The sequence below is a fragment of the Lampris incognitus genome, chromosome 7 (genome assembly GCF_029633865.1).
Source record: "Lampris incognitus isolate fLamInc1 chromosome 7, fLamInc1.hap2, whole genome shotgun sequence".
In the NCBI taxonomy this organism is placed as follows: Eukaryota; Metazoa; Chordata; class Actinopteri; order Lampriformes; family Lampridae; genus Lampris; species Lampris incognitus.
Window position 1 is genome coordinate 9,557,311 of NC_079217.1, and position 25,614 is coordinate 9,582,924.

Genomic DNA, 25,614 nt, shown 5'->3' on the forward strand with positions numbered 1-25,614 from the left:
ATTTGATGCAATAATTAAAAACAAAAACAAATACAGATGTTTCAGGTAATGGACAAGGACTTAACGTGGACTTCTGACAGCAGTGAGTTATCTGACAGGGAGCAGGGCAGGGGAAAGGGTTTGCTAGTTTTCTGGTGATTCTGTGCTGGAAAAAGAGACATAAAACACAGATAAGTTCAAGTAAACAAATATCCAAGTTTGAATATTTGAAGCATAATAAATGAATTTGAAACGATCATATTTACCAGTGGTCTTGCTTTCCCGGACTTGAGAGAGCCTGGTTTGACAGAGGAGGGCAGAGCTGGCTGGACATGAGAGAGCTGGGCATGACAGAGGAGATCAAAAAATGCATATATAAAGTTGAACAATAAAGACCTGAACAGATTAATTAATTATTATAATATTTACAATATATATACACAAGAACCACCAAAAACTACTATAGTAATCACTAATTTATCTTAGGCTAATCTCTTTGCCTTACCTTTCTTATCTTATCTTTCACAGCGCTTCGAATACTAAAAGGTATGATGAAGATTGGAGAACAAGTCAGTGTAGGATCGGAAAGGCTGAAACTGGTGTTCTCTGATTGGTTAGATGGGTGTCAATCATTTTCAGGTCGGGGTAAGACTAGGTGACTGGTTGGGCATTAAAACGCGTCATAAACCATACCTGTCCAATCAGCAACGTGTAAAGTACTATTTCAACTTAAATTCACTTACATTGGGTTAGTGAAGCAGAACGCTGCCCCGTGTCACCTGAAGAGGGCGCTGTGTTGCTCAATACCTACGACATTTTTTTTACAGTGACACTTTTTTGTTTGATTCACAGAGGAAATAGTCATTATAATGAAATGTCGGCATCTAAAAAAGATGTTTTGTGTGATATGTGTGTTATTTTTGTTTGTTTGTTTGTTTTTTGGTGAAGCACTGCTTCACCTGTTGTCTTATAGAAACCTCCTCTGGTGGCCACTATTGTCCACTATTGTCTGGGCCGGATCTAGGCATAGGCAAACTAGGCGGCTGCCTAGGGTCTAATTGCCACAGGGGGGCCCAGACAGACGGATAAAAACATCAACTTTAGGTCTACATTAAAATATTTAACATAAAATATGTAAAAATAATGTCGGATAAAAAAAATCAATCTACAACATTATTTCAATGTAGTTTTTAAGCGATGCAGCCTCTTCTATGTGTGACATGTGTGTTCGCGTGTGTCCGTTCGTTGCATGAGATACATGCACCATGCACTGCTTACTTCACCACCAGGGGTCTGATTTTTTTTTTTATCATTAGTACACAACGTAAGCACCTTGCTATGTGCACAAAAAAGTCTTTCCGGTTTAGTCAGTACACAGATCATGCTCATTATGTTAGCAATAGCCTCACAGCAGCAATGCTTTAGGTTGCAGCAAAATGCAAAAAAGAGGAAGAAAGAAAATGACAGAGAGTGGCTTTGCAAAAGTTCCTCTTGGGGCCTAGCCCAGAATCAAAATCCACAGAAAGCCAGCCTCAATCACCGGCTGCACGACCCTCCGCACCCGAAGACTCAACATCCGAGGCAGGTGAGCCTGCAGTAGGCCTATCTGATGATGGTGACGTTAGCAGCAGAGCAGCAGTGGGTTGCAACTCCGAGGAGGACGGTTCTTTTACAAGGACACAAAAGCACCACGAGCAACGATGGACAACAAGCAAAACAAGCTAATTTCACTACAGAGAAGCAGGACTTTAGTTCGATGTCAGAGGACAAGACATTCACGGAAACGGAACAAGCCAGAGAACGTGAGCAAAAAGTTGTTTTCACATAACAGCTTGACCCAAACAGGGTGATTGCAAGCTATTCTTCCGACCCTGCAAAGTGGGATAACATTGACGACAAAATGCAAGACTACTTAGCATCAAACACACCATGTCAAAATGTTGGGGGGTTTTCTGCATCTCTGAGAAAATACGGAAATACTAACCGAAGCTTAACCAAGGAACATTTTCTTCGGGATGGATTCTTGATTGACACACATTATGTCATCTGTGACTACCTGTCAGAACTGCAACAATGCAACGACGCCTACAGAAAGTCAAATCTATGGACATCCAAGAAGTGCGTGCAGCAATAGAACATATCAAAGAGATATACCCACATGATCTTGAAAATGACTTTACGGAGGAGTTTTCTGCATCTCTGAGAAAATACGGAAATACTAACCAAAGCTTAACCAAGGAACATTTTCTTCAGGAAAAAACTAAATGGAGAAGTTCTGTCGAGAGATTGCTTAGTATACTCACTCTCTAGTACCTCGGTTTTCTGTTATTGCTGCAAGTTGCTTTGTAAAAGAGACACTGCATTTACCACTGCATTTAATGACTGGAAAAATGCTTCCAGTCGCTTACACGAACATGAAAATTCTATGGCCCACCGCAGTGCGGTGCTTAGTCTGTCATGGTTTGGAAATAAAAATGCACGAGTCAATTCAAATTTAGTACACCAAGTCGAATCCGAGAGAGCATACTGGCGCAACATTCTAAAACGTATAGTGGCAACTATCCAATTTCTTTCTTCCCGAGGACTGCCCCTCCGCGGTGATGATGAGCTGTTAGCATCGCCCCACAATGGGAACTTTTGGGGCTTCTTGGAGTTAATTAGTTGCTTTGATCTGCTGTTATCAGAACATTTAGCCAAATACGGAAACAAGGGCAGGGGAAATACTAATTGTCCTCTACCATTTGCGATGAGTTTATTCAGCTGATGGCCAAAAAGGTCCTGCATGCCATTGTAAAAGAAATTAAAGATGGCAAATATTTTTCTGTAGTTGTCGATTCAACACTTGACGTCACACATGTTGATCAGCTCGCCTTGATAATTCGCTATGTCCAGCAGAAGAGTGGCGAACCTGTGGAGAGGTTTTTAGAAATCATACCACTGCATGGTCACAGTGCAGAACACATGGAGACAACGCTCAAATCACCATTAAAAGAATTGGACATGGATTTACTGGACTGTCGTGGCCAAAGCTACGACAATACCAGTAATATGGAAGGTAAATATTCTGGACTTCAGGCTAGAATAAGAAAGGAAAACCCTCTCGCTGAATTTGTACCATGCTCTGCACATTCTCTTAATTTGGTTGGTACATGTGCAGCAGAATGTTGCCTAGAAGCAGTTTCGTTTTTCGACTTCATTCAAAGTCTATACAACTTTTTCTCAGTTTCGACACGGTGATGGGAGATTCTAACATCACACCTCACAAAATGCGAGCAAGGTCTGACATTGAAAAGCCATTCTGCCACTAGGTGGTCTGCGAGAGCTGATGCAACGAAGGCTCTGAGATTTGGCTACAAAGCCATTCAAGAAGCATTGAACAAAATCTCTGTTGACCGTGGAACCCCCAAAGCAGTGCAATACGAAGCATGTCAATTAATAACAGTAATGGGCACCCTTGAAACTGCAGTTATGACTGTAGTATGGGATGACATTCTCAAAAGAATAAATTTAACCAGCAAAGTGTTGCAGGGGGTACAAATAGATATATGCACAGATCCTATTTTGTACAATTCACTTATAGAATTCATAGGCAAGGCCAGAAACGAATTTGAAGCATACGAAGCAGAGGATAAAACTCTTACAGCAACTGAGGGCTACAGGGCTGATAGCCAAAGAACCCGAGCAAGGAAAGTAATATTCTGCGAGCGTGCAACTCCAGACGTCAGACGCTTAGGACGGGATGGATTCTTGATTGACACACATTATGTCATCTGTGACTGCCTGTCACAGGAACTGCAACGATGCAACGACGCCTACAAAAAGTCAATTCTATGGACATCCGAGAAGTGCGTGCGGCAATAGAACATATCAAAGAGATATACCCACATGATCTTGAAAATGACTTTACGGAAGAGTTTTGTCAGTTCAGCTCAATGGCAAAGGGTGAACAATCGGTCATGGGCATGTATAAGAAGCTCAGAGAGCTTGGCCTGGAGAATTCATTCCCTAATGTGGACATTTGCCTTCGCATGTATCTGACATTACCCATTGCAAACTGCTCTGGAGAAAGGTCGTTTTCTTTGCTGAAACGCATTAAACATACCTGAGATCAACAGTGAAGGACAAGAAACTGAACGCTTTTGCAGTGTTGGCAATTGAGAACGAATTTACCACCTCCCTGGATTACGATGACATCATCGAAGACTTCACCTTATCAAAAGTCAGGAGAAAGCAGCTGTAAATGTGAGTAGCCTACGCTTTTCACTTAAATACCCAAATCTGAATATGTAAAGACAAATAATGAAATCAAATGTAAAATGCAAATAAATAAAATGAATATAAAAGATATATAAATGTATGCCTATGCTTTCCCCTTTAAATTCATAAATATCAAATTGCGAGTGACTAACTATAAATAGATAACAATAAACAAAAATATATACCTAACTAATTAACCATAATAACCATGTGGCAGTTAAAAGTAATGTTGTTTGTTTACAAATCAAAATGTGCTTGTTTGGGGGTGGGGTGGGGGAGGAGGCCCCCCCCCAAAAAAAATGCTTTGCCTAGTGTAATCTATCCATTTAATCCGGGCCTGACTATTTTTACTGACACGTGTTTCTAAAACAAAGGGGGCGGGAAAAAATGGCAGCCGGCAACGTAACCCATGACCCGGCCACAAACCAACCCTCAGTGGTGCGTAAAGTAACACTGGCGTAAGTAAACGAATACGGCAGTGTCCCGGTAGAAAGAATAATTAATGAAAACAAAATAAAAATGAATGAATCCAATGAACATTTTAATAACTTTTTGTTAGTGTCCGCGGTGGTGTAGCGGTCTAAGCATCGGCTTTGTATCGATGCAGTTGCCCACTGGGGACCGGGGTTCGTGTCCCGGTCTCGTCAGATCCGACTATGGCTGGACATGATGAAGCAGCAATAACTGGCAACGCTGTCTTCGGGAGGGGGGCGGAGTCGGCTTGTGTTTGTCACATGAATGCGTCTCTGGGTGTGTGTCGGAAAAAGCAGTGGTTCGGCCTAGATTCACTTGCCACAGAAGTGGCGAGGCGTCTCCTTCGAGACTGCCGGCCGGAGAAATGCAGTTGGCAAACACATGCAGTATGAGAGTGGGTGTTTGAACTAAAATAGGGATCGATTGACCACTAAATTAGGGGAAAAAATCAGAAATAAATCTTTTAGAAAAAATAACTTTTTGTTAGAAATTGGTGGGTTCTCCTTCATGTCAGTTGTGTTGGCGCGCATGTTACATCATTTCCTGTCAGTACAAAATGGTCAGTACGTTCGTTTCAGACATACTGTCGAAGTAGTATAGTATGAAGATTAACACATAGTAGACACCGTGTAGCGTTAATGTGTAGTATAGATTTGGTATACAGACATCTGCAGAGAGGCTTGTTGAGGAGGTTTGATGATAGTGTGTCCAATCCACTCTCCGTCTGTCTTCCTCTCTGTCGCGACATTAAATGGTCTCATGCACATCTTCTCACTGTCTTTTTTTCCGTTGCCTGGAGGCAACTTAGCTCATCTTCTTCATTTATTAATTCCCCCATTTACTCTATTTTTGCTTTTTGCATGCAAGATATCAAGGGAAATGTGGTCTACGAAATGGGGTTGGCACACGCTTTAAGAGTGCCTCGGATAAGTTAAGCTATGAAAGGCAAAAGTCCACAGGAAGTCTGGTGGGCATTTACGTGCATGTGTCTGGTTGCTGTTTTCAATATTCTGTCAGCACCTTTAGTTCAGACACTTACATTTGATGATAGCCTTTAGCTATCTTTCTGCACTGTTGTTGCTGTTGTTTCCCCCCTTTTTCTTTTTTTTTTACTCGATGTGGGCTAGTGTACTTTGAAATTAGCCACTCCTGCCACCCTGTGAATGGCCCATATCGCCCACGAGCTGATGATTCAGCCATATTTATTTTTATTTTTTTAATTACCCCCCTTTTTCTCCCCAGTTGTATCTGGCCAATTACCCCGCTCTTTTGAGCCGTCCCGGTCGCTGCTCCATCCCCTCTGCCAATCCAGGAGGCGCCCCGACCGACCAGAGGAGGTGCTAGTGCAGCGACCAAGACACATACCCACATCCGACTTCCCACCCGCAGATACGGCCAATTGTGTCTGTAGGGATGCGTCTGTGTCTGCAGGGATGGCTGACCAAGCCGAAGGTAACACGGGGATACAAACCGCTGACCCCCATATTGGTAGGCAACCAGCCAATTTGAACAACTCCTACGTTGGTTTAGTTATGTATGTATATATGTATGTATGTGTGTGTGTGTGTGTGTGTGTGTGTGTGTGTGTGTGTGTATGTATGTATGTATGTATGTATGTATGTATGTATGTATGTATGTATGTATGTATGTATGTATGTATGTATGTATGTATGCAGCAGCAGCATAGCCAGACCAACGCAGAATAGTAAAAGAAGAAAATAGTTGGGCCTGGGTATTAAATTTGGAAAAACGTGTGTCAGAAGAGAAGCTTTGCTCTTCGAGGTTTTGCCAATAGGAAGAGAACAGCGAGTTCACATTCGCACCATTTCCTCACCTTTTGTGATCCTTATTGTGTGTTGTGTTTTATTTTTTCCTCAATTAATCTTGGGCCAGCTGACAGCTCGGTGAGGTTGCGGTAATGGAGACATAAACTTTGTCTGAAGGCTCACGACCTTACCAGGTGGATGGGGCGTGGGGGGCTGTTAATAGGTGGAGAATCGATAACGCTGCCAGGCCTTGATTTTAACAACATTAAAAAAAATTCTGCATTAAAACAAAAGACATCAAATAAATCTTTTGTGAAATGAAGACATTTTGAATTAACCAAGGTGAGCTTACAGGGTAAGAACTCATCATGGCCTCCTCCCATTCAGACCACCTCTTAACCACATGAAAATCACATCATCAGTAATATCGACTAAGTTTCACTGAGTTTGTACATTTGTAGTTACATTGCGTTACACGCTTTTGAACACACAAGGTTAAAACGAGGATAATGTAGAGATGAGGCTAAATCACCGTACATGTCATTTCATTGGGAAGAAGGCTGTTGTAAAGTAAAGTGTTTCCTAAAACAAACTTTTTATAGAGACACATTGTGAACCTTAAAGGGGTTTCACAATACAACCAAGCCTATAGTCTAAGAGGACAAGAGGACATGGTAGAAAGGAAGGAGGAAGAAGAAGAGATTGTACGTATTGTATTATCACGCTACGTGTCTGCTGATATTGACAGTATGCAGCACATATGTTCGATATGTCGTTCTACTTCAGATTCTAATCACTACATTTGTGTGACATTTAGTGAGCCCATCGCTGTTGTTGCAGGGTCATATTTGGTGAAGTGGGTGGTAAATCCGGTCCGGTCAAACTCCAGTACGGCTACGCTGAATAGCACAACGATGAAAATCTAACTTAAACATGAGTATTGAAGCTTGGCTGCGTACAAAGTCTGAAACACAAGCGGTCTGTTCAGACATTGTGACCTGTGCCTCTTGACACACCCCGCTCGGGAAATGATGAGTAGTGTGGTGATAAATATGGGTCATAACAGATGGAGCCGTAAATGGGTTTGGAGAAGTGGCATGCTGAATACTGAACGTGGCGACGGAGATGATTTAAACATTAGATGAATGGGAGAATCACTGGTTTTCAATACCTGCACATTTCAAGGTTTGTTTGAGTCTGGAGCCTCTCACCGCAAGCATTGGGCAGTAGGGGAGAAGACCTCCATTACAGGATACAGATGCATCCACACTTACATTTCACATCTCCAGGTCTTTTGTCTTCGGACAACTGCAGGTGGAAACCCTCATGACACAAGGAGAACGTTCAAACTGCACATAAGAGGGCTAGGAGTGAACCGAACCCCCCCCCCCCCAGGTGTAAAGCAACGGTGCTAACCGCTAAGCCACCGCATCACTCAGAATCAGGAAAACAATGAAATAATCTGGCTAAAACAGACGCTGCGAGCCTAGATGTGTAATTGTGTAGCTATCTCTGTGGCCGGCTTTATTGTTGTAATTCCATTATGCGTCAATGTATAAAAAAACCGGCTTCCTTAGATGCGCCCTCATGAGATCGATAACTGCTGTTTATTCTCTTACTTTCTTCTCTTACTCTCTCTCTTCTCTTCTGTATTCTGCTCTAACCTCTTCATTTTTCCTACTGATTATGCAGTTTTCTGTGCTTAATTCACTTATTGCTAGATTCACTATTTTCTCTCTCAAACGAATCTTTTTTTTGCTGATAAGTACGGTGTTTATTTGTTTTGTTTTCTGAAATGGTTGCATATACATGGCTAAAGGTCATTACTATTGGAACGAGGACCGTAGTGGCTTGTCCATTAACCCCCAAAAAAGCGATTGAGTGCACATCCTTTATGTACCCACCCCCACACCACGCCCATGCCCTTTACTAAAGTTTTATAGATTCAAAACTTTTACCCAAACCATACTGTTACTGTTACCCAACCAGTAAAGCCAACAATGCTGTACTGTTGCCTACTAAGCCTCTGTTGATGCAGCTAGAATTTACTTAGGAAAACAAAAAGTCTGTTGTTATGACAGGAGAGTTTATCATTCACTTCCTCAGTCCAGTTCCTGGGCCATGCAGATGGTTCCATCTGACTGTCATAGTTGTGTGGTTTGGGCCATCAAGGCTCACATGTTCCCCATCCCCTGATTGGTGTTTCTGTTCACCTGCACCCCGTTTGCCTGTGTAACCCTGATTGCCACTGATTGCCCCTGGTTTACTCACCTATTCTCCTTTCTCTGATTGGCTTTTCTGTTCCTGCCCTGCTCACTTGTGCCCAATCTCTCTGATTTGTTCTCCATGTTATATATATCCCTCTGGTTGCCCTGGCGCTTTCTCGGATACACACACACACACACACACACACACACACACACACACACACACACACACACACACACACACACACACACACACACACACACATATTGACTTTTGGTAGCTGGATGCTTCACCTCTCGTCGCGAGCCTCCCTTGCTGCCGGAATCTACGTTCCTGTCTAAGTTTGTTTGATTGTGTTAAAACACTGTTCTAGCCCAGTCTCTCTCTGTCGTGAATTTGGGTCTCCCTTTCCTGCTGCCGTTTTGACACAGCGATCCGACCATACTATGGACTCAGCCAACTCTGCTACACTAGAAACTGCTCTTCGCTCTCAAGACGGTTGCCTCACTCAGCATGAGGAACAGCTGAGCTCCATCTGTCACGGCCTCCGGGAGATCCACGCCCGTCAAGCAGAGATTCAGACCTCGCTGACTAACCGAGTGAGTGCACTTACTGGTCAACTACAGCAGCTCCTGGTCCAGCTCACCCCGCCGGCTCGGTGTTTACTTGGGAGGATTTCAGTGTGTCGAAGGACATCTTCCGAAACGAGGAGCCAGGTTTCCTTAAGCTCCTCACTGCCATCTGGAAGAGGGACCCTGAGTTTGCCCAGCAAACAGCGTTTTTTAGATGGTGGTACTTCAGTGACCCTGTTCCTGATCCTCCCAAGCCCAGCATCTCAGTCTCCCATGTTTCCCCAGTGTCTCAGCTGCCCAGCACCACGCAATGGAGACACTTCCAGTTCCAGAGTGGTCGGCCTGTCTCTGCTGACGCCCAGTCTGTTCCTGTTCCCGAGCCATTGGCCGCCTTTGATGATGACCAGTCTGTTCCCGAGCCATCAGCCATCTCTGCCGACGGCCAGTCTGTTTCCCAAGCAGTCCGGCCGCCTCTGATACCTGTACCCCGAGTGGTCCGGCCGCCTCTGAGGCCTGTACCCCGAGCGGTCTGGCCGTTTCTGATGCCTCTACCCCGAGCAGTCCGGCCACCTCTGATGCCTGTACCCCGAGTGGTCACGCCGCCTCGGATGCCTGTACCTCGAGTGGTCATGCCACCCTCGATTCCTGCACCCCGAGTGGCTGCCATGCTGCCTCCGATGCCTGTGCTGCAAGCAGCCGCCACGCTGCCTCCAATGCCTGTGCCCCGAGTGGCTGTCCCGATGTCTGTGCCCTGAGTGGCGGTCCTGCCTTTTTCCTGTCCATGCCGCCAGCCTCCCGAGCGACAGTCCTGTCTGTGTCGCCAGCCTCCCGAGCGGCGGTCCTGCCTACGTCACCGGCCTCCCATGCGGCGGTCCTGTCTGTGTTGCCAGCCTCCAGAATGGCAGTCCTGTCTGTCTCGCCAGCCTCCTGAGTGGTAGTCCTGCCTGTGTCGCCGGCCTCCCGAGCAGCGGTCCTGTCTGCGTCGCCGGCCTCCAGAGCAGCAGTCCTGTCTGCGTTGCCCACCTCTTGAGCAGCTGACTCGTCCACGTCACCAGCCTCCAAGTCGTCCACCAGAGCTGCTCCGGCGTGCTCCAGCCTCCTGTGTGTGGGTCACCTTCCCCAGACCCCTCCTGCCTACCCTGCTTGGTGCTACTGGTTCGGTCATTTGGTTCTGTCATGGTGTGTGTGGTTTGGGCCATCAAGGCTCACCTTTTCCCCATCCCGATTGGTGTTTCTGTTCACCTGTGCCCCATTTGCCTGAGTAGCCCTGATTGCCCCATTTACCTGATTGCCCCTGCTTTACTCACCTGTTCCCTTTTCTCTGATTGGCTTTTCTGTTCCTGCCCTGCCCTGCTCACTTGCGCCCAATCTCCATGATTGGCTCTCCATGTTATATATTCCCCCTGGTTGCCCTGGTGCTTTGTCAGATCGTGCTTTCACAAGGAGGACCCAAATTCATGACTTAGAGACAGACTGGGCTAGAACAGTGTTTTGATACAATCAAACAAACTTACAGGAACATAGATTCAGGCAGGCAAGGGAGACTCACAATGAGAGGTGAAGCATCCGGCTACCAAAAGTTAATATCTGTGTGTGTGTCTTTGTGTGTGTGTGTGTGTGTGTGTGTGTGTGCGCGCGCGCGCGCGCACGTGCTTGTATGTGTTAGTCTGGCATACATTTGCGGTCAAAACTACCTATTAAAATGAGGGTGTATGGTGACTGTTCTGCAGTTACAGATAGGTTGTCTCTACTAGAGAGACATGTCCATGAGTTAGAGCAGCTTCTTTCGGGTAGGATTACGTTAAGACATGATAGACACTCCAGATAGTTCCAGGCATGACAGCAGACCTGCTATTGTTAGTACTAGCTCAGCCTTGTCAGCTGATGCAGCAAATTTTGTCCCTGTTTGTCGGCATGGGAAGGCTCGCAAGAGCAAGCCACTGGTCGTGTGGTCTGGTGTGCAGTAACCTCTCCCGACTGCAAACTGGTTTTCGCCCCTCATCTGCCCTGTTTATAGTCCTAGTGGCCAGCATGTGTCTCCTGCTCCTCTCGACAGGATAAAGCAATGTACGCTAGTGGTAGACTACATTACCCGCAATATCAGATTAGCTTGGCCAGCCTGATGTGATGCGAGTCTCCCCTGTGTGTATGTGTAGTCTGTCCTCCTGCCAAGTCTACATGGTGATGGTGGCCGCGTGGCTCAGATCTTAGGCTGTTCCAGTGGCATCTGGACACTGCTTGGCATCCTCCTCATCATATTCTACATATATCGTATGATTGCATTTTATTTCGGTCATCCTCTTTCAATTTTGTATTCTGTAAACGCACAACATCCATTGTACATCTGTCCATCTTGAGAGAGAGATCCCTCCTCAGTTGCACCCCCTGAAGTTTCTAATTATTTTTTCTCTCTATTGAAGGGTTTTTTTAGGGATTTGTTCCTTATCTGATGCGAGGGTCTAAGGACAGTATGTTGTATTGCTGTAAAGCTCCGTGAGGCAAATTTGTAATTAATGATATTGGGGTATGAAATAAAATGGACTTGAGTTGACTTGTGACCCGAGGGAGCAGGGCTGTCGGCGCCAACAACTGATTTTTGAAACGCATTTATGCTGCTGCCATGATGAGCTCAAAAGACTTCATGGTCCAGCGAGCTTGAATTTAGATAAGCAAGGCCATGTATTTTCCTGGGCTGTCATAGGGGGGGAAGTATTATCTACAACTTTGTGTGATAGCAGCCAATCATTCCTGTACTGTACTGAAAAGAAATTAACTTTGAAAAGTGTTGCTTCCTGACACTTTGCCAGAGTTTCTGTATAGGGGGCAACGGAGAACACTATAATCATCCTTTAAAGTTGTCATTCATACAAGTGAGGATCATAATGTGTAGGATGTCCTCCCCGTGGCGTTTCTCAACCTACTTAATAAAGAGTAAGTAAGCTCTATTTCCAGTCTCTCTGTCTACTCAAATTTAGAAAAAAAAAGCTTATAATAAGTCTGTCCATAAAGCTCATTTGGCTAGCATCAGTGCGTTGCCTTTCTACTCCCCTCATTGGTCTAATTAATGTGCTGGACGCCATGTGTGTTGCCTACGCCACATGGATTTTGCTGCCTTTACTGCCTCCGTATGATGTAGACTATTCAGAAGGGGTTTATCATAAAGTCAGTTTTTCCGTGGATGTAAGAAAAAGCGTGTTTTATCCTTCAAAGTGACTATGTGATGCACCTCCATTTTTTTTTCTAATCAGGCAATCATTTTTGCCATCACAGGAAAATACCAACATGTTACTTGCCAAATAGATGAACCACTCCAAATTATGAACCTGATTTGGACCAAGGATATTTTTTTCTAACGCTGAGATTGGCCACGGCATCTTCAGTGATGGCGTGGTGTTCTCTGTCTTGCTGTTTGCAGAATGTCAGTCCCGTCTGTGGGAAGCGCCGTGTCAGCCTGCCATGGGGCTCCAGACAGCTTTAACCAAAGCGGGGGATTTTTGGCCTTTCAAACTTTCTTTTTTTTTCCTCCGGAAATCGAATGTGTCGAAAGTGGTCTAAGCCAGCCACCACCTTGTTAAAAGTGAGGTGTACTTTAGGTGGGTAATTTTACTTCAGCATGAACTTTGTTCCTGTCGGCTTGCATACGGTGGGCCGCCCCATTAGGAATTTGTTCATTGCAAACTGCAAGGGCAGGCTCATACTTCGAGTCTTGAGATTACACATATTGATTTTTTTTTCACTTCAGCGTGATAATGTAAATAAGGAAATTATATATATATATCAACAACTAATTGACCCAGGAACAGATGATGTGACAGAAAGAAGGAACTTCTGATTGGTTGGCAGACTGACAAAAACTAATTCAATCACAATTTTCAATATTATCTCTCTGTTTATTTATTTATTTATTTATTGTAGGGCTAACCCTCCATCCATAATACTGGGCAATGTTCTGTGATTTAATATATTTTGCTTTCTAGACAGGATTGCCGTCGAGCAGCTAATGTAGTTAACCACTTATGGAGCCAACTTGGATAAAACTTAACATTTACATTAGGGCTGAACGATTAATTGAATTCAAACTGACATTGCAATGTAATAGAAGTGAGTACGACAGGCATGGGTGCAAGTCCATGAATACTGGGATGGCATCCAGCGCTTTACCTGTGCCCCCATCCGCAGGGTCAGTGGTTGTGTCAGGAGGGGCATCCGACGTAAAACTGTGCCAAATCAGTATGCGGATTGACAAGACCATGCCGGATTGGTCAAGGCTCCATGTGGGATCGGCTGAGGCCCGGGTTAAACATGGCTGCTGTTGGTGCTGTGCCCTCACAGGGTATTTCCGCTGAGTTGACTCATCACTGCCAGCAGTTTCCAACTTCCACCTTTGTGAGCGGCGGCTTCGTGAGATTGACAACTTTTATTTTCTTACCATTTCTTCTCTATATTCTGCCCTAACCTCTTCATTTTGTTCTGATTTAGCTATTTTCTGTGCTTAGTTCACTTATCGCTAGATTCTCTAGTTTTCTTTCTTATACGAATCTAGTGTTTAGTAGGCAGCTTCTCGTTCCTAGTTTGTTACTAGCTTTGAGCTTAGCCTAGCTTAGCAGTTAGCCCTATTACATTCGCAGTCAAAGCAGCCTCGTTAAAATGATGGTTTGTGGTGACTGCTCCGTAGTTACAGATAGGTTGCCTCTACTAGAGAGACATGTCTGTGAGTTAGAGCAGCTGCTTTCGGCTAGGATTATGTTAGATGTGACGGGCACTCCAGGTAGCATTAGCCCCGGGCCTGACAGCAGACCTGAGATTTTTTCTCCCTGTTAAAGGTTTTGTTTTAGGGAGTTGTTCCTTATCCGATGAGAGGGTCTAAGGACAGGATGTTGTGTCACTGTTAAGCCCACTGAGGCAAATTTGTAATTTGTGATATTGGACTATACAAATAAAATTGGTTTGGTTTGGTTTACTGATGGAAACTGTGAAATCCGCTGTGGCGACTCCTGAGGAACAGAGAACATTCTGAAAGAAGAAGTAGTTCTGTGTGTCTCTAAAATTCCAATCAAATCACTGACAGTGGCGATTGCCAGACAATCCACAAATCGTCATCTTTGTTGGCATTCGCATCAACAGCTGTGTGTAGCGTTGTTCACATTTTTTCAGCATATCCCACCAAAGGTATAGCTGCAAACTGGTAAGTAAGGGTTGTAGTTTTCACATTACGGATTTTACGCCAACGAGGTCACCCGCAGACACTTTTCAGCACAATTTTGGTGGCATTTCAGATACACACAAGTCTGCACAATTGTATGGCTACTGATCAGCCAAAACATTAACACTACCTGGCTAATATTGTGTAGGACCCCCTCGTGCCACCAAAACAGCTCTGACCCTTCGAGGCACAGACTCCACAAGACCTCTGCCCAGCTGAGCAGGGGAGGAAAAGAAAAGAAAATTGAATTTTTTTCATTTTATTTTTTCTGTTATCTTCCACTGGGGTGCCTGCTGAATGAATGTCCTCCACCTCATCCCTCATTCTCAGGCAAATGAAAGCAGACATTGTTTTGATGTCTCTTGGTGGCGACATTAGGAGCTGCAAGGTCACGCTAAGGTCTGGTAAACACAGTTTAGGATGCTGCTGATGTGTTTCCCATGGGGAGGAAGTGACGCCAGAGTCAGCTCTAACTGTAGGTGGCAGATGCCGACAGATCCCACCTGGTGGATTTTCCTACTTAGGATGGGTTAGAAAGTTTATATCTGGGCGTCCGGGTGGCGTAGTGGTCTATTCCATTGCCTACCAACACGGGGATCGCCGGTTCGAATCCCCGTGGTGCCTTCGGCTTGGTCGGGTGTCCCTGCAGACAGAGCTGGCCGTGTCTGCGGGTGGGAAGCCGAATGTGGGTATGTGTCCTGGTCGCTGCACTAGCGCCTCCTCTGCTCAGTCGGGGCACCTGTTCAGGGGGGAGGGGGAACTGGGGGGAATAGCGAGATCTTCCCATGTGCTACGTCTTCCTGCTGGTGAAACTCCTCACTGTCAGGTGAAAGGAAGCGGCTGGCGACTCCACATGTATCGGAGGAGGCATGTGATAGTCTGCAGCCCTCCCCGGACCGGCAGAGGGGGTGGAGCAGTGACCGAGATGGCTCGGAAGAGTGGGGTAATTGGTCAAGTACAGCTGAGGAGAAAAGGGAGGGGGGGTGGAGAAAAGGAAAGTTTATACCTCTCTAGCTGACAGGAAAAAGCAAAATTACGACAACTAGCAAATATGTCTGGTTTTGCCAAATCTAATATACATCTTTAAAAAATATAAATTTGCCACTCTGGTGGCCGAGCGGAATAAACCGCTGTTCTTGCAACCCGCTTGTCATGAGGCTGGGAGGTTCATATCCCAGACTCGCCGTAACCGGTCATGGCCAGAGCGTAAAGGGTAAAGCATTCATTAGGCCACCCTTACCCGAGGGATAGTGGGTGTAGATCGGTGTAGTGTTCGGGGACTCGTCGTTCTCCAGCGACCCCTTTGGCCCATCCGGGTGCCTGCAGCTAAGCAACCGAGGGCATTCTCCCTACGTCTCCTTCGCGGCCTGAAGGTAATGCAGTCCATGCGAGGCTTCAGCGTATTAAGCTTTGGTTAAAATCAGCACAAACGTGTAATCACAAATAAATGACCTTGCTTTAATATTTTGCACATATTTTAGATTTCACTTAGGGTTTTTGTTTTACTTTTTATTCAGAGTAGTTACTATATTTTTCTTAGGAGCAGCCTAGGGTTCTGGCTGGAACCAGTCCAGGTGCAACATGACCGTAGACTGTGTGTAATTTATATTTCCTGCCATTGAATAGGCCAGATTGATTTTTATAGCTGTTGTGATAGTTTAGGTCAGATTGTTATTTATTGATGTTTCAGGTCAGTTTACTAATTATATTTATTGTTGCTGAATAGATGAAATCCATATTCATTATGTTGTTATCATATAGGCCAGATTGCTATTGATGTCCACTGTTTTAAATAGATCAGATTGTACTTATAACTTTTCAGATTGGTTTTCTGATGTATTGTCATGTTTTTATTTTGTCTTGATTGTTCTTTGTCTGCCTGTTCAATAGTTTTCTTATGTACTGCTATATTTTTACTTCTGTATTAATTGTTGTTTGTTTGCCTGCCCAGGGTCTGCAGATGCAAATTATCTGCTGGCTAACTCTGGTGCAGTTGACCTTTCGCAAAGTCCCGCCCCCCTTAGTTACTGTTGCTATGCCCGTCAAGCATTTCAGAACTATCCAGGAAGTAGCCGGAAAACACCAAAACATGAAGGAAGAAATCAGCGCATTTTGTGGGTAAAAGTAACAGTAATAATACGTTAGCTGTATTAGCTATCAATAATAGCTAGTAGCTAGCTTAGCTTGGAGCAGACAGGTATTTGTGTTGATTTTGGATGGATTAAGCTGGCCATGGGGTCTGCTATACTGCCAAATCTATTGCCCACATTGCGCTTCTTGCGTTCTGGGTTTCGGGAAGGGAAAGAAAATGACACCCCTCCAAACTTTTCAGATATCTAGTATCCGATTTGCAGATCCCATAGGCACACCGTTTCAGCATTTTGTTGTGTTTGAAAGCTTGACGGACCGTTGCTAAGGTAGGATTGGACAAGCACCGTTCTGGGGCGGCGCTTTGCGAAAGGTCAATTGTAAAATTGTGCGTTGTCCCCGTCAAATAAACAATAAGCAGGGAAATAGCGAGAGCAGCCGACACGAGTTTGAAGGAAGCTGGTGTTACGACTATCTCCTTCCTGTGGAAACATGAGCCAGGGGAGGTATTCGACAAGAGTTCCGGCCATATGCCATTGGGTTAATCGGGTGGGATAAGGGAAAAAACTAGAAATAAAATTTAAAAATATATATATATAAATCTGTTTTATGTGATTCGAGATGGATATGGTTAATTAAATACAGATTTTGGAACGGCTGGACTCGTGGGGTATATGGCTGCTTTGCGAGGCGTACCTGAGGGTTAACTTAATCTGTGTGAGTGAGGTATAAGCTTTATTAAACGACTTTTATGGCCACGTTGCTACAAGGGCAGAACGTCCACGCCCGTCTGAATGGTTCGCCAGTATCCTTAATTATCATTAGCAAAATTCCAGTAACCATGTGGAATAAACAAGACTGTAATCTCTGTGTACTCTTATTTACAGCACAATAAACCTTGATGGTTTATTATTTCTGCATGATGTGTCTCCTCTTTTTAGCCTCGCAGACAAAAGGCGGAACACTGCCCCTCCACATCTAATGAGCCGTGAAAATTAATCATTATGGATTAAAGTTTGCGGCATGATGGGATGAGCGTTCACTACCTTACTCTCAGCCGGTCGGGTAACAAAATGCTATTGATGCAAAGTGTAATTTATGTCAGGGCATGATTTATACTGTGATTTATGTAATTATAATTGCATATTATCGATCCGCTGGATGCAGGGGGGGTATCCCGGCTGCTGGGAAAGTGTATTGCTCATCACCGTAGTGACAGAATGTGATGATGTGTGCAGGGATTTGCAGTCATAAAAGAATATAAAACACGGCTGCAGAGATGAGGTGGGGGGGGGGGAAACTGGTTTTACACTGGGAGAAAGATGGCTCTCCAGAGCTGCTCCGTCTTTTGCCATCTGTCAACGAATACTTGTACAAATGTCAAAGTCGTGTTTAATTGGATCAATACCCGTGAACGTAAGCTGCTCTCTCTCGGAGCCAGAATGTGACTCATGCCCGTGACATTGTCAGGAGACGTTTTCTGGAGCCGCTGTATAAACAGTAATTCAGAGTCAAACACTGAGAGGTCATCGAATATCTTGTAGATCGTTTGCACTTCAAACACGCGTCACTTTTTTTCTTTTCAACTGGCAGCTGTGAAGTGGCACGTGAGCCCGGGTCCGGTATGGCGTTCGTGTATGTACGGTTGCGTCGTTCGCAAAGTCAGCCTGTCAATCACAGTCAGTGAAGTGGCTGTTTTGCAAGGATGTGACTGAAGAAGTCTTATTGTTTTCCTGTTTCTCAGTTCTTAAGTGTACAGTGAACACTGCGGCATCATGGGAAAGGATCATTTGCAGCTGTGGGTGTGGAATTGCTTGGCTGATAGATTTGCTGTCCGATCACTGGGCAGTAAGCCTGGAGCACACTACATGATTTAAAGCCTGCTCATAACCCTGATTTGGCCATGATGACTGATTTTCGACATCATTGAGTCTGCACCGATCTTCGCAAATCAGGTCAGGTCATCGTGGATTTATACATCTCCAGAGTCAGGAAACAGGCAGGCAACATCACTGCAGACCTATCACACTCTGGTCACGGCCTGTTCCAAATACCCCCCCCCACACCACATTTTTGTTGTTTTTGTTTTATGTTTTGTTTTTTTTGTTGATTTTTTTGATTTTGATATACTTCATTGATCCCCGTGGGGAAGTTGTGCTCTGCGTTTAACCCATCCTAGCTGTGTAGCTAGGAGCAGTGGGCCGCCGCCATGCAGCGCCTGGGGACCAACTCCACTTCCTCTTGCCATGCCTCGGTCAGGGGCACAGACAGGAGTATTAACCCCTAACATGCATGTCTTTTTGATGGTGGGGGAAACCGGAGCACCCGGAGAAAGCCCACCGCAGACACGGGGAGAACATGCGAACTCCACACACCAGTGCACTTTATCACCTCTGATTTCACCTGTATGAGTCATCCTTGTGTATATGTCTGAAGATTGTTATGTTGTAGTGTTGTTATCTACGTTAGGTACACTGAGAGAGCCACGAAACCGGAGTCGAATTCCATGTAGTGCAAACTTACATGACCAATGAACTCGATTCTGATCCTGATTGAATTGATGTACTTATTTACAATATTCCCCTGCTACACCAAAAGCCGAAGACAAAACTCTTTAAAGAAAGGTCATTCGGGATAGATGGTTAGTTGATGAAGGTAGTGCAAGTACTGAATTGACGTACACTTCATTTTGGTTTTTGTTTTTGTTTGGGGAGCTGTTTCTTAATGAACTACAAAACAAAGAAGGCACTGGTACAGATTGGACTTGATTTATGGGTCTGTGGTTATCAGCCAACCTAGAGAGAGACGGTGCTCACAAACTCAGATTACATGGTAGGACTCCTCCTCCATGCAGGTGGTGTCAGTCTTGGCCGATTCACAGCTTGAGTCTGTGGAGGTTTGTGCGTTTGGTTCATTCTGTTTCATCTCCAAGCGGCCATTTTAGTCGACAAGTAACAAGTACCCATAATCACCCTTTTCCAGCCAACAGTCTGTTTGTACGCCAACACGTCCCCCAGCATTCACCGTACTTTGCTGTGTACATGGAGCAGCACTTTATCAATGTCTTAGTGAATTACCATCCGGGTGGTGTAGCAGTCTATTCTGTTGCCTACCAACACAGGACTCGCCGGTTCAAATCCCCGTGTTACCTCTGACTTGGTCGGGCATCGCTACAGACACAATTGGCCGTGTCTGGGGGTGGGAAGCTGGATGTGGGTATGTGTCCTGGCCGCTGCACTAGCACCTCCTCTGGTCGGTCGGGGCTTCTGTTCAGGGGCGGGGGGGGGGCTGTGATCCTCCCATGTGCTACGTCCCCCTGGTGAAACTCCTCACCGTCAGGTGAAAAGAAGCTGCTGGCGACTCCACATGTATCAGAGGAGACGTGGTAGTCTGCGGCCCTCCTCGGATCAGCAGAGGGGGGCGGAGCGGAGACTGGGATGGCTCCGAAGAGCTGGGTAATTGGACGGGTACAACTGGGGAGAAAAGGGGGGAAATCAAAAAAAGGAAAAATATATCTGAGTGAACTGACCTGGACTTTTTAGCGCTGGTAAATATGACAGTAATGCCGGAGTTTCATTCAGATGTGTTTAGCTGTCCTGTTGAAGTACTCAATCCTTCAGTCTTCCTGGTCAAAAGACATTACAGATGGGGCGTTCAGGTTGCGTGGCGTGGCGGTCTATTCCGTTTCCTACCAACACGGAGATCGCCGGTTCAAATCCCCGTGTTACCTCTGGCTTGGTCGGGCGTCCCTACAGACACGATTGGCCGTGTCTGCGGGTGGGAAGCCGGATGTGGGTATGTGTCCTGGTCGCTGCACTAGCGCCTCCTCTGGTAGGTCGGGGCACCTATTTGGGGGGGTGAGGGGAATAGCGTGATACTCCCACACGCTACGTCCCCCTGGTGAAACTCCTCACCGTCAGGTGAAAAGAAGCGGCTGGCGACTCCACATGTATCGAAGGAGGCATGTGGTAGTCTGCAGCCCTCCCCGGATCGGCAGAGGGGGGTGGAGCAGCGACCGGGACGGCTCAGAAGAGTGGGGTAATTGGCCAAGTACAGTTGGGGAGAAAAAGGGGGGGGGGGATCATTACAGTTACATGTGGAAAAGCGGAATCGTCTTTGTGTCCGGTGAAACTCTTCCAACACTCAGCTGGAAGAATGTTCCGGGTGTCTTTAGCTCCTGTTGGCTCGAGCTGCGTAAATTCCCCCGAACCAAAAAAAGGAAACCGGTCCCTTTCAGACTGAACCTCTCAGTGTTGTGTGTCGCTTTCATTTAAGTGAGTGTGGCAGAGGGACATGTGTAAAGCGGTGCTGGAAGGTGTGGACCGACAGGAATTAGGATCTGTAGCATTCGCTGATTCATGACTTTCAGTTTCTTTTCATCCGTCACCGCACACGCCATTTATACAGGTTAGCAGGGCGCTGAAAGCACACACACTGAGGAGCAGGGGAGGGTTGTTTGTGTGATGTTGGGGCCCATGATGGAGTTGTTTTCTTTGTGTACTTTTTAAAAAATTTATTCAAGCCTGCACAGCATGCACATGCACCTACACAAACACACACACATGCACTCACACATGCACACACACACACACGTTGCGTACTCCCAAGTGTGGTTTGTGTGCGTTCTGTCATGTGTATGTTTGTCTGTGAAAGGAAAATCACATCTCTCTCTGAAACTCTCCCCCCCCTCCAGTTTGACATGCAGCGGATCACCCTGGAGGAGCTCAAACACATCCTCTTCCACGCCTTCCGCGACCACTTGACCATGAAGGACATCGAGAACATCATCATCAATGAGGAAGAGAGCCTGAAGGAGAACTCTGGGAACTGTCAGACAGAGTTTGAGGGAGGTGAGCTTTGACAGTGTGTGTGTGTGTTTGTGTTTGTGTGTGTGTGTGTGTGCGCGCGCATTCAAGGGAGGAGAAGGCAGTGGCGGCTGGCCAGTCCAGGGCGCTGGGGCGCCACCCCCTTCAAACATCAAGAGATGAAAATCTACTTAAACATTTTAAATATAATTTAGTTGTATAATGCAAATAATGATGAAATAAAAGTGTTGTTCAGTCTGTGAGCGCCTGTCAGCAGCCACTAAATACTGGTTCCAAATGGTGTTTGGTTGGTTCCTGTCTGAATACATATACTTCCTGGGTGAGGGGCGCCGGCCAAACCATACCTTATGTAAGCCCTCAAACCTGTGGCGAGCAGGTGACCTGAGGCTGCTCTCTGATTGGTTTCTTCAGATTTTCCAGGGGGCGCAGTTCTGTGCGCCCTAGACACTCCCTTTTATTGGCAGCAAATTGGTATTGTTTTAATGTTTTTTGATCTAATGTGATTGGACATACCCACCACGCCGGTATCATGACAAAGCATGTAATACACCCGCCGGTCCAACGTGTCGGTGTCACGGTTTGCCTCACTCAGGCGTGAAGAGTACACGCGTGTATGAAGGTGCAGTGCCAGCAGGGGGCGATGATTAAGAGTTGAAAGCAGGTTAGGGTTAGGGGAGGGATTTTGGAAAATGCTGTATGCTTCTTTTCCTCCGTGGGGAGTTGACATTGAGTTAATCATCGCCCCCTGCTGGCACTGCACCTTCATAACACGTGTGTACTTTTCACGCCTGAGCAAGGCAAACCGTGACACTGACATGTTGGGCCGGTGGGTGTATTACACACTTTGGTGTGATACTGGGCTGGACGCCTCGTCTCGACTGTCAATCATCCACCGTCTACGAACCCTGATAAGATCTATAGACTACGATGTCCTTCTTAATAACTCTGTGACTGTGTGGACATTAAAGCAGCTGGCAGGTGTGCTGCGCCAAGGTAAATTGCGCCCCCCCCCCCCCAAATTTTTTAGCACCAGCCGTCACTGAAGAGGAGTGAATGAATTTGTGTGCATCTGCAAACAAAAGCGGAGCCTGTGTATGTGAATGGGGGGCTCTTAAATGTGTGAAAGTCCCAAAATATACAGTGAGACTGTTTTGATGACTTCTGTCCGTGCTGCGTACCTTTTTTTTTTTTTTTGGTTTCGGGTTTTTTCCCCCTTTTCTCCCCAATTGTATCTGACCAAATACCCCACTCTTCCGAGCCGTCCTGGTCGCTGCTCCACCCACTTCTGCCCATCCGGGGTTGGCTGTAGACTACCACATGCCTCCATGCCTCATCACCAGCCGCTTCTTTTCACCTGACAGTGAGGAGTTTCGCCAGGGGGACGTAGCGCGTGGGAGGATCACGCTATTCCCCCCAGTTCCCCCTCCCCCGTGAACAGGCGCCCTGACCGACCAGAGGAGGCGCTAGTGCAGCGACCAGGACACATAACCACATCAGGCTTCCCACTCGCAGACACGGCCAATTGTGTCTGTAGGGATGCCCGACCAAGCCAAAGGTAACACGGGGATTTGAACTGGAGAGCCCCGTGTCGGTAGGCAACGGAATAGACCACTATGCTACCCGGACGCCCCTACACCCACCTTTTAAGTATTAATCCATGCCTTGGACAACTGTACAAGCCTATTAGTGGTTATCATATTGTACATCATAGGTTGCCATCGGCTGCACCGTCATGAATCTACAGCCCTATCTCATAGGCAGCGTTGTTTGTGTGTGTGTGTTGGTTGAAATTAATTGAAACCATTGAAATTAATTGTCAATTAAGCCACATTTTAGTTGGAAATGAATAGGAAGCCGGCACGGTGGCGCAGTGGTTAGCGCGGTCGCCTCACAGCAAGAAGGTCCTGGGTTCGAGCCCTGGGGTAGTCAAACCTTGGTGGGTCGTCCCAGGTCGTCGTCTGTGTGAAGTTTGCATGTTCTCCCCGTGTCTGGGGGGGTTTCCTCCGGGGGCTCCGGTTTCCCTCCACAGTCCAAAGACATGCAGGTCAGGTGAATCGGCCATACTAAATTGTCCCTAGGTGTGAATGTATGTGTGTGTGTGTGAGTGTTGGCCTTGTGATGGCCTGGCGGCCTGTCCAGGGTGTCTCCCCGCCTGTCACCGAATGACTGCTGGGATAGGCTCCAGCACCCCCGCAACCCTAAGAGCAGGATTAGTGGTTCAGATAATGGATGGATGGATGAACAGGAAGATTCAAAAACACCCCAAAGACTGCACAGACAGAACCAGCAACTGTTTTTTTTTTTTCATAATTGTGAAAGGATGCTTTCTAACTCTCATTCATGTCAATAAACGGTCCACTGCCAGACCTGAAAGCATCTCACTATGGGGTATCTCACTGTGAGATATATCTTACTATCTATCTCACTATGTATCTCACTATGAGATATCTCACTGTGAGATATGTCACTGTGAGATATCTCACTATGCGATATATCACTATGAGATATCGCACTATGATAGGCACTAAATTGATCTACACTACACTGACTTGTCAACTCCAAGAGATTAATTTGCCAGTGGAAATTTCTTCCACGTCATTTTTCACGTTTGTTTAGCATAAATATAGTACAAGAATGGCCTGACAAATGTATTTTGCAATTCACCTTTATAAATAGCTTACGTTTAGCGCCCCCCACCTCCACCCCACCCCCCAAAAAAAAGCATCCATCCATCCATTATCATGCTGCTCTCCGAGTTGCGGGGATGCTGGAGCCTAGCACAGCAGTCATTGGGTGGCAGGCGGGGAGACACCCTGGACAGGCCACCAGGCCATCACAGGGCCGAAACACACACGCACACACACTCACAGCTAGGGACACACACACACACACACACACACACACACACACACACATACATATATATATATTTAAATATATACATATATACACACATTCTGTAAAGGAAGGAAACAAACCCCCCCCTTTTCGTTTTTTTTTCCCCCTCAATTTTCCCTTTTTCCTGTACTTTAACTTACTTATTTTGTGTATGTTAAAAAAAAACTGACTATCCGAATCTCAATATAATCCCTAACCAATGAACAAATACCCAAATACTCAGACATTCGGGTCCAGCCTTACTCCGTTCACTCGCTCTCGCTTCCACTCGGGGGGGGGGGGGGGGGCACACCTGTGGGTTGGTATTTGAGCGTGCTCATCAAGAGTCACGGCTCACCAGCTGATTTATCGATCGAGGACGTTGACAGCGACGGGAGTCAGTTGATCACCCGTTAGAGGAAATATGCGTGACTCGCAAAAAAAAAAATGTCCGTCCTAGATTCACCAACTGAGCGACAGAGTTACTTCAGATCTTTTCCCGTTCTGATCCACGGGATGTGTTGAATGTTAACACGTCGATACGTCTCACACGGGTGAATTATACCTTCTTAGTGATGCGACCAGACTTTGGTGCAAGTTTGATCCGCGGTAGTTTATTTATTTATTTATTTATTTACTAAAAAGATAACGCTGCGTCTGTGAACCAGACCAAAACGTGTTTGGCTGATGACTTAAGAGGAGTCCAAACTGAAGAGCAAATAAAGCTTTGCCACACAAAATGGCTCTCACAGTCCTGCAGCCTGCTCAGTATTCAGCCCCAGTTCTTCCCAGGGAAATGGACCTGTCACACAACCACATTGTTATTGTTCTCACGAAACCGCTTCATTGGGAAATGATTCAACGAGCAAAGGCTTTTGTTTTTCTTTGTTCACAGTGTTGAACTTCGCTCCAAACACGCTGCCAACACCAGGCGACGCAGGTTCCATGTTTGAGTGCGAGGCTGTCAGAAAAATATCCATATGTTGACATGATCAGAGGTTATCCATAGCTGTGGTGGTCACATGCACACTATTTTTTGCACCCCCCCCCCCTTTTTTTCTCCCCAATTGCACCTGGCCAATTACCCCACTCTTCCAAGCCGTCCCGGTCGTTGCTCCACCCCCTCTGCCAATCCGGGGAGGGCTGCAGACTACCACATGCCTCCTCCGATACATGTGGAGTCGCCAGCCGCTTCCTTTCACCTGACAGTGAGGAGTTTCATCAGGGGGACGTAGCGCGTGGGAGGATCACGCTATTTCTCCCCAGTCTCCCCCCCGAACAGACGCCCCGACCGACCAGAAGAGGCGCTAGTGCGGTGACCAGGACACACACCCACATCCGGTTTCCCACCAGCAGACACAGCC

General features: G+C 46.1%; 1 protein-coding gene across 2 annotated transcripts in view; it reads left to right on the forward strand.

Annotated features, from left to right (window-relative positions):
* The window catches only part of caln1 (calneuron 1), a 159,120-nt gene that overhangs the window by 120,404 nt on the left and 13,102 nt on the right, over nucleotides 1–25,614 (forward strand). For both annotated transcript variants that reach the window (XR_008810504.1, XM_056283212.1), the window contains exon 5: nucleotides 21,241–21,397. Coding sequence is in view for 1 of the 2 variants with exons in the window: in XM_056283212.1 (XP_056139187.1) it covers nucleotides 21,241–21,397 (157 nt within the window). In the remaining variant the exon portion in view is untranslated. The remainder of the gene's footprint in view (nucleotides 1–21,240; nucleotides 21,398–25,614) is intronic.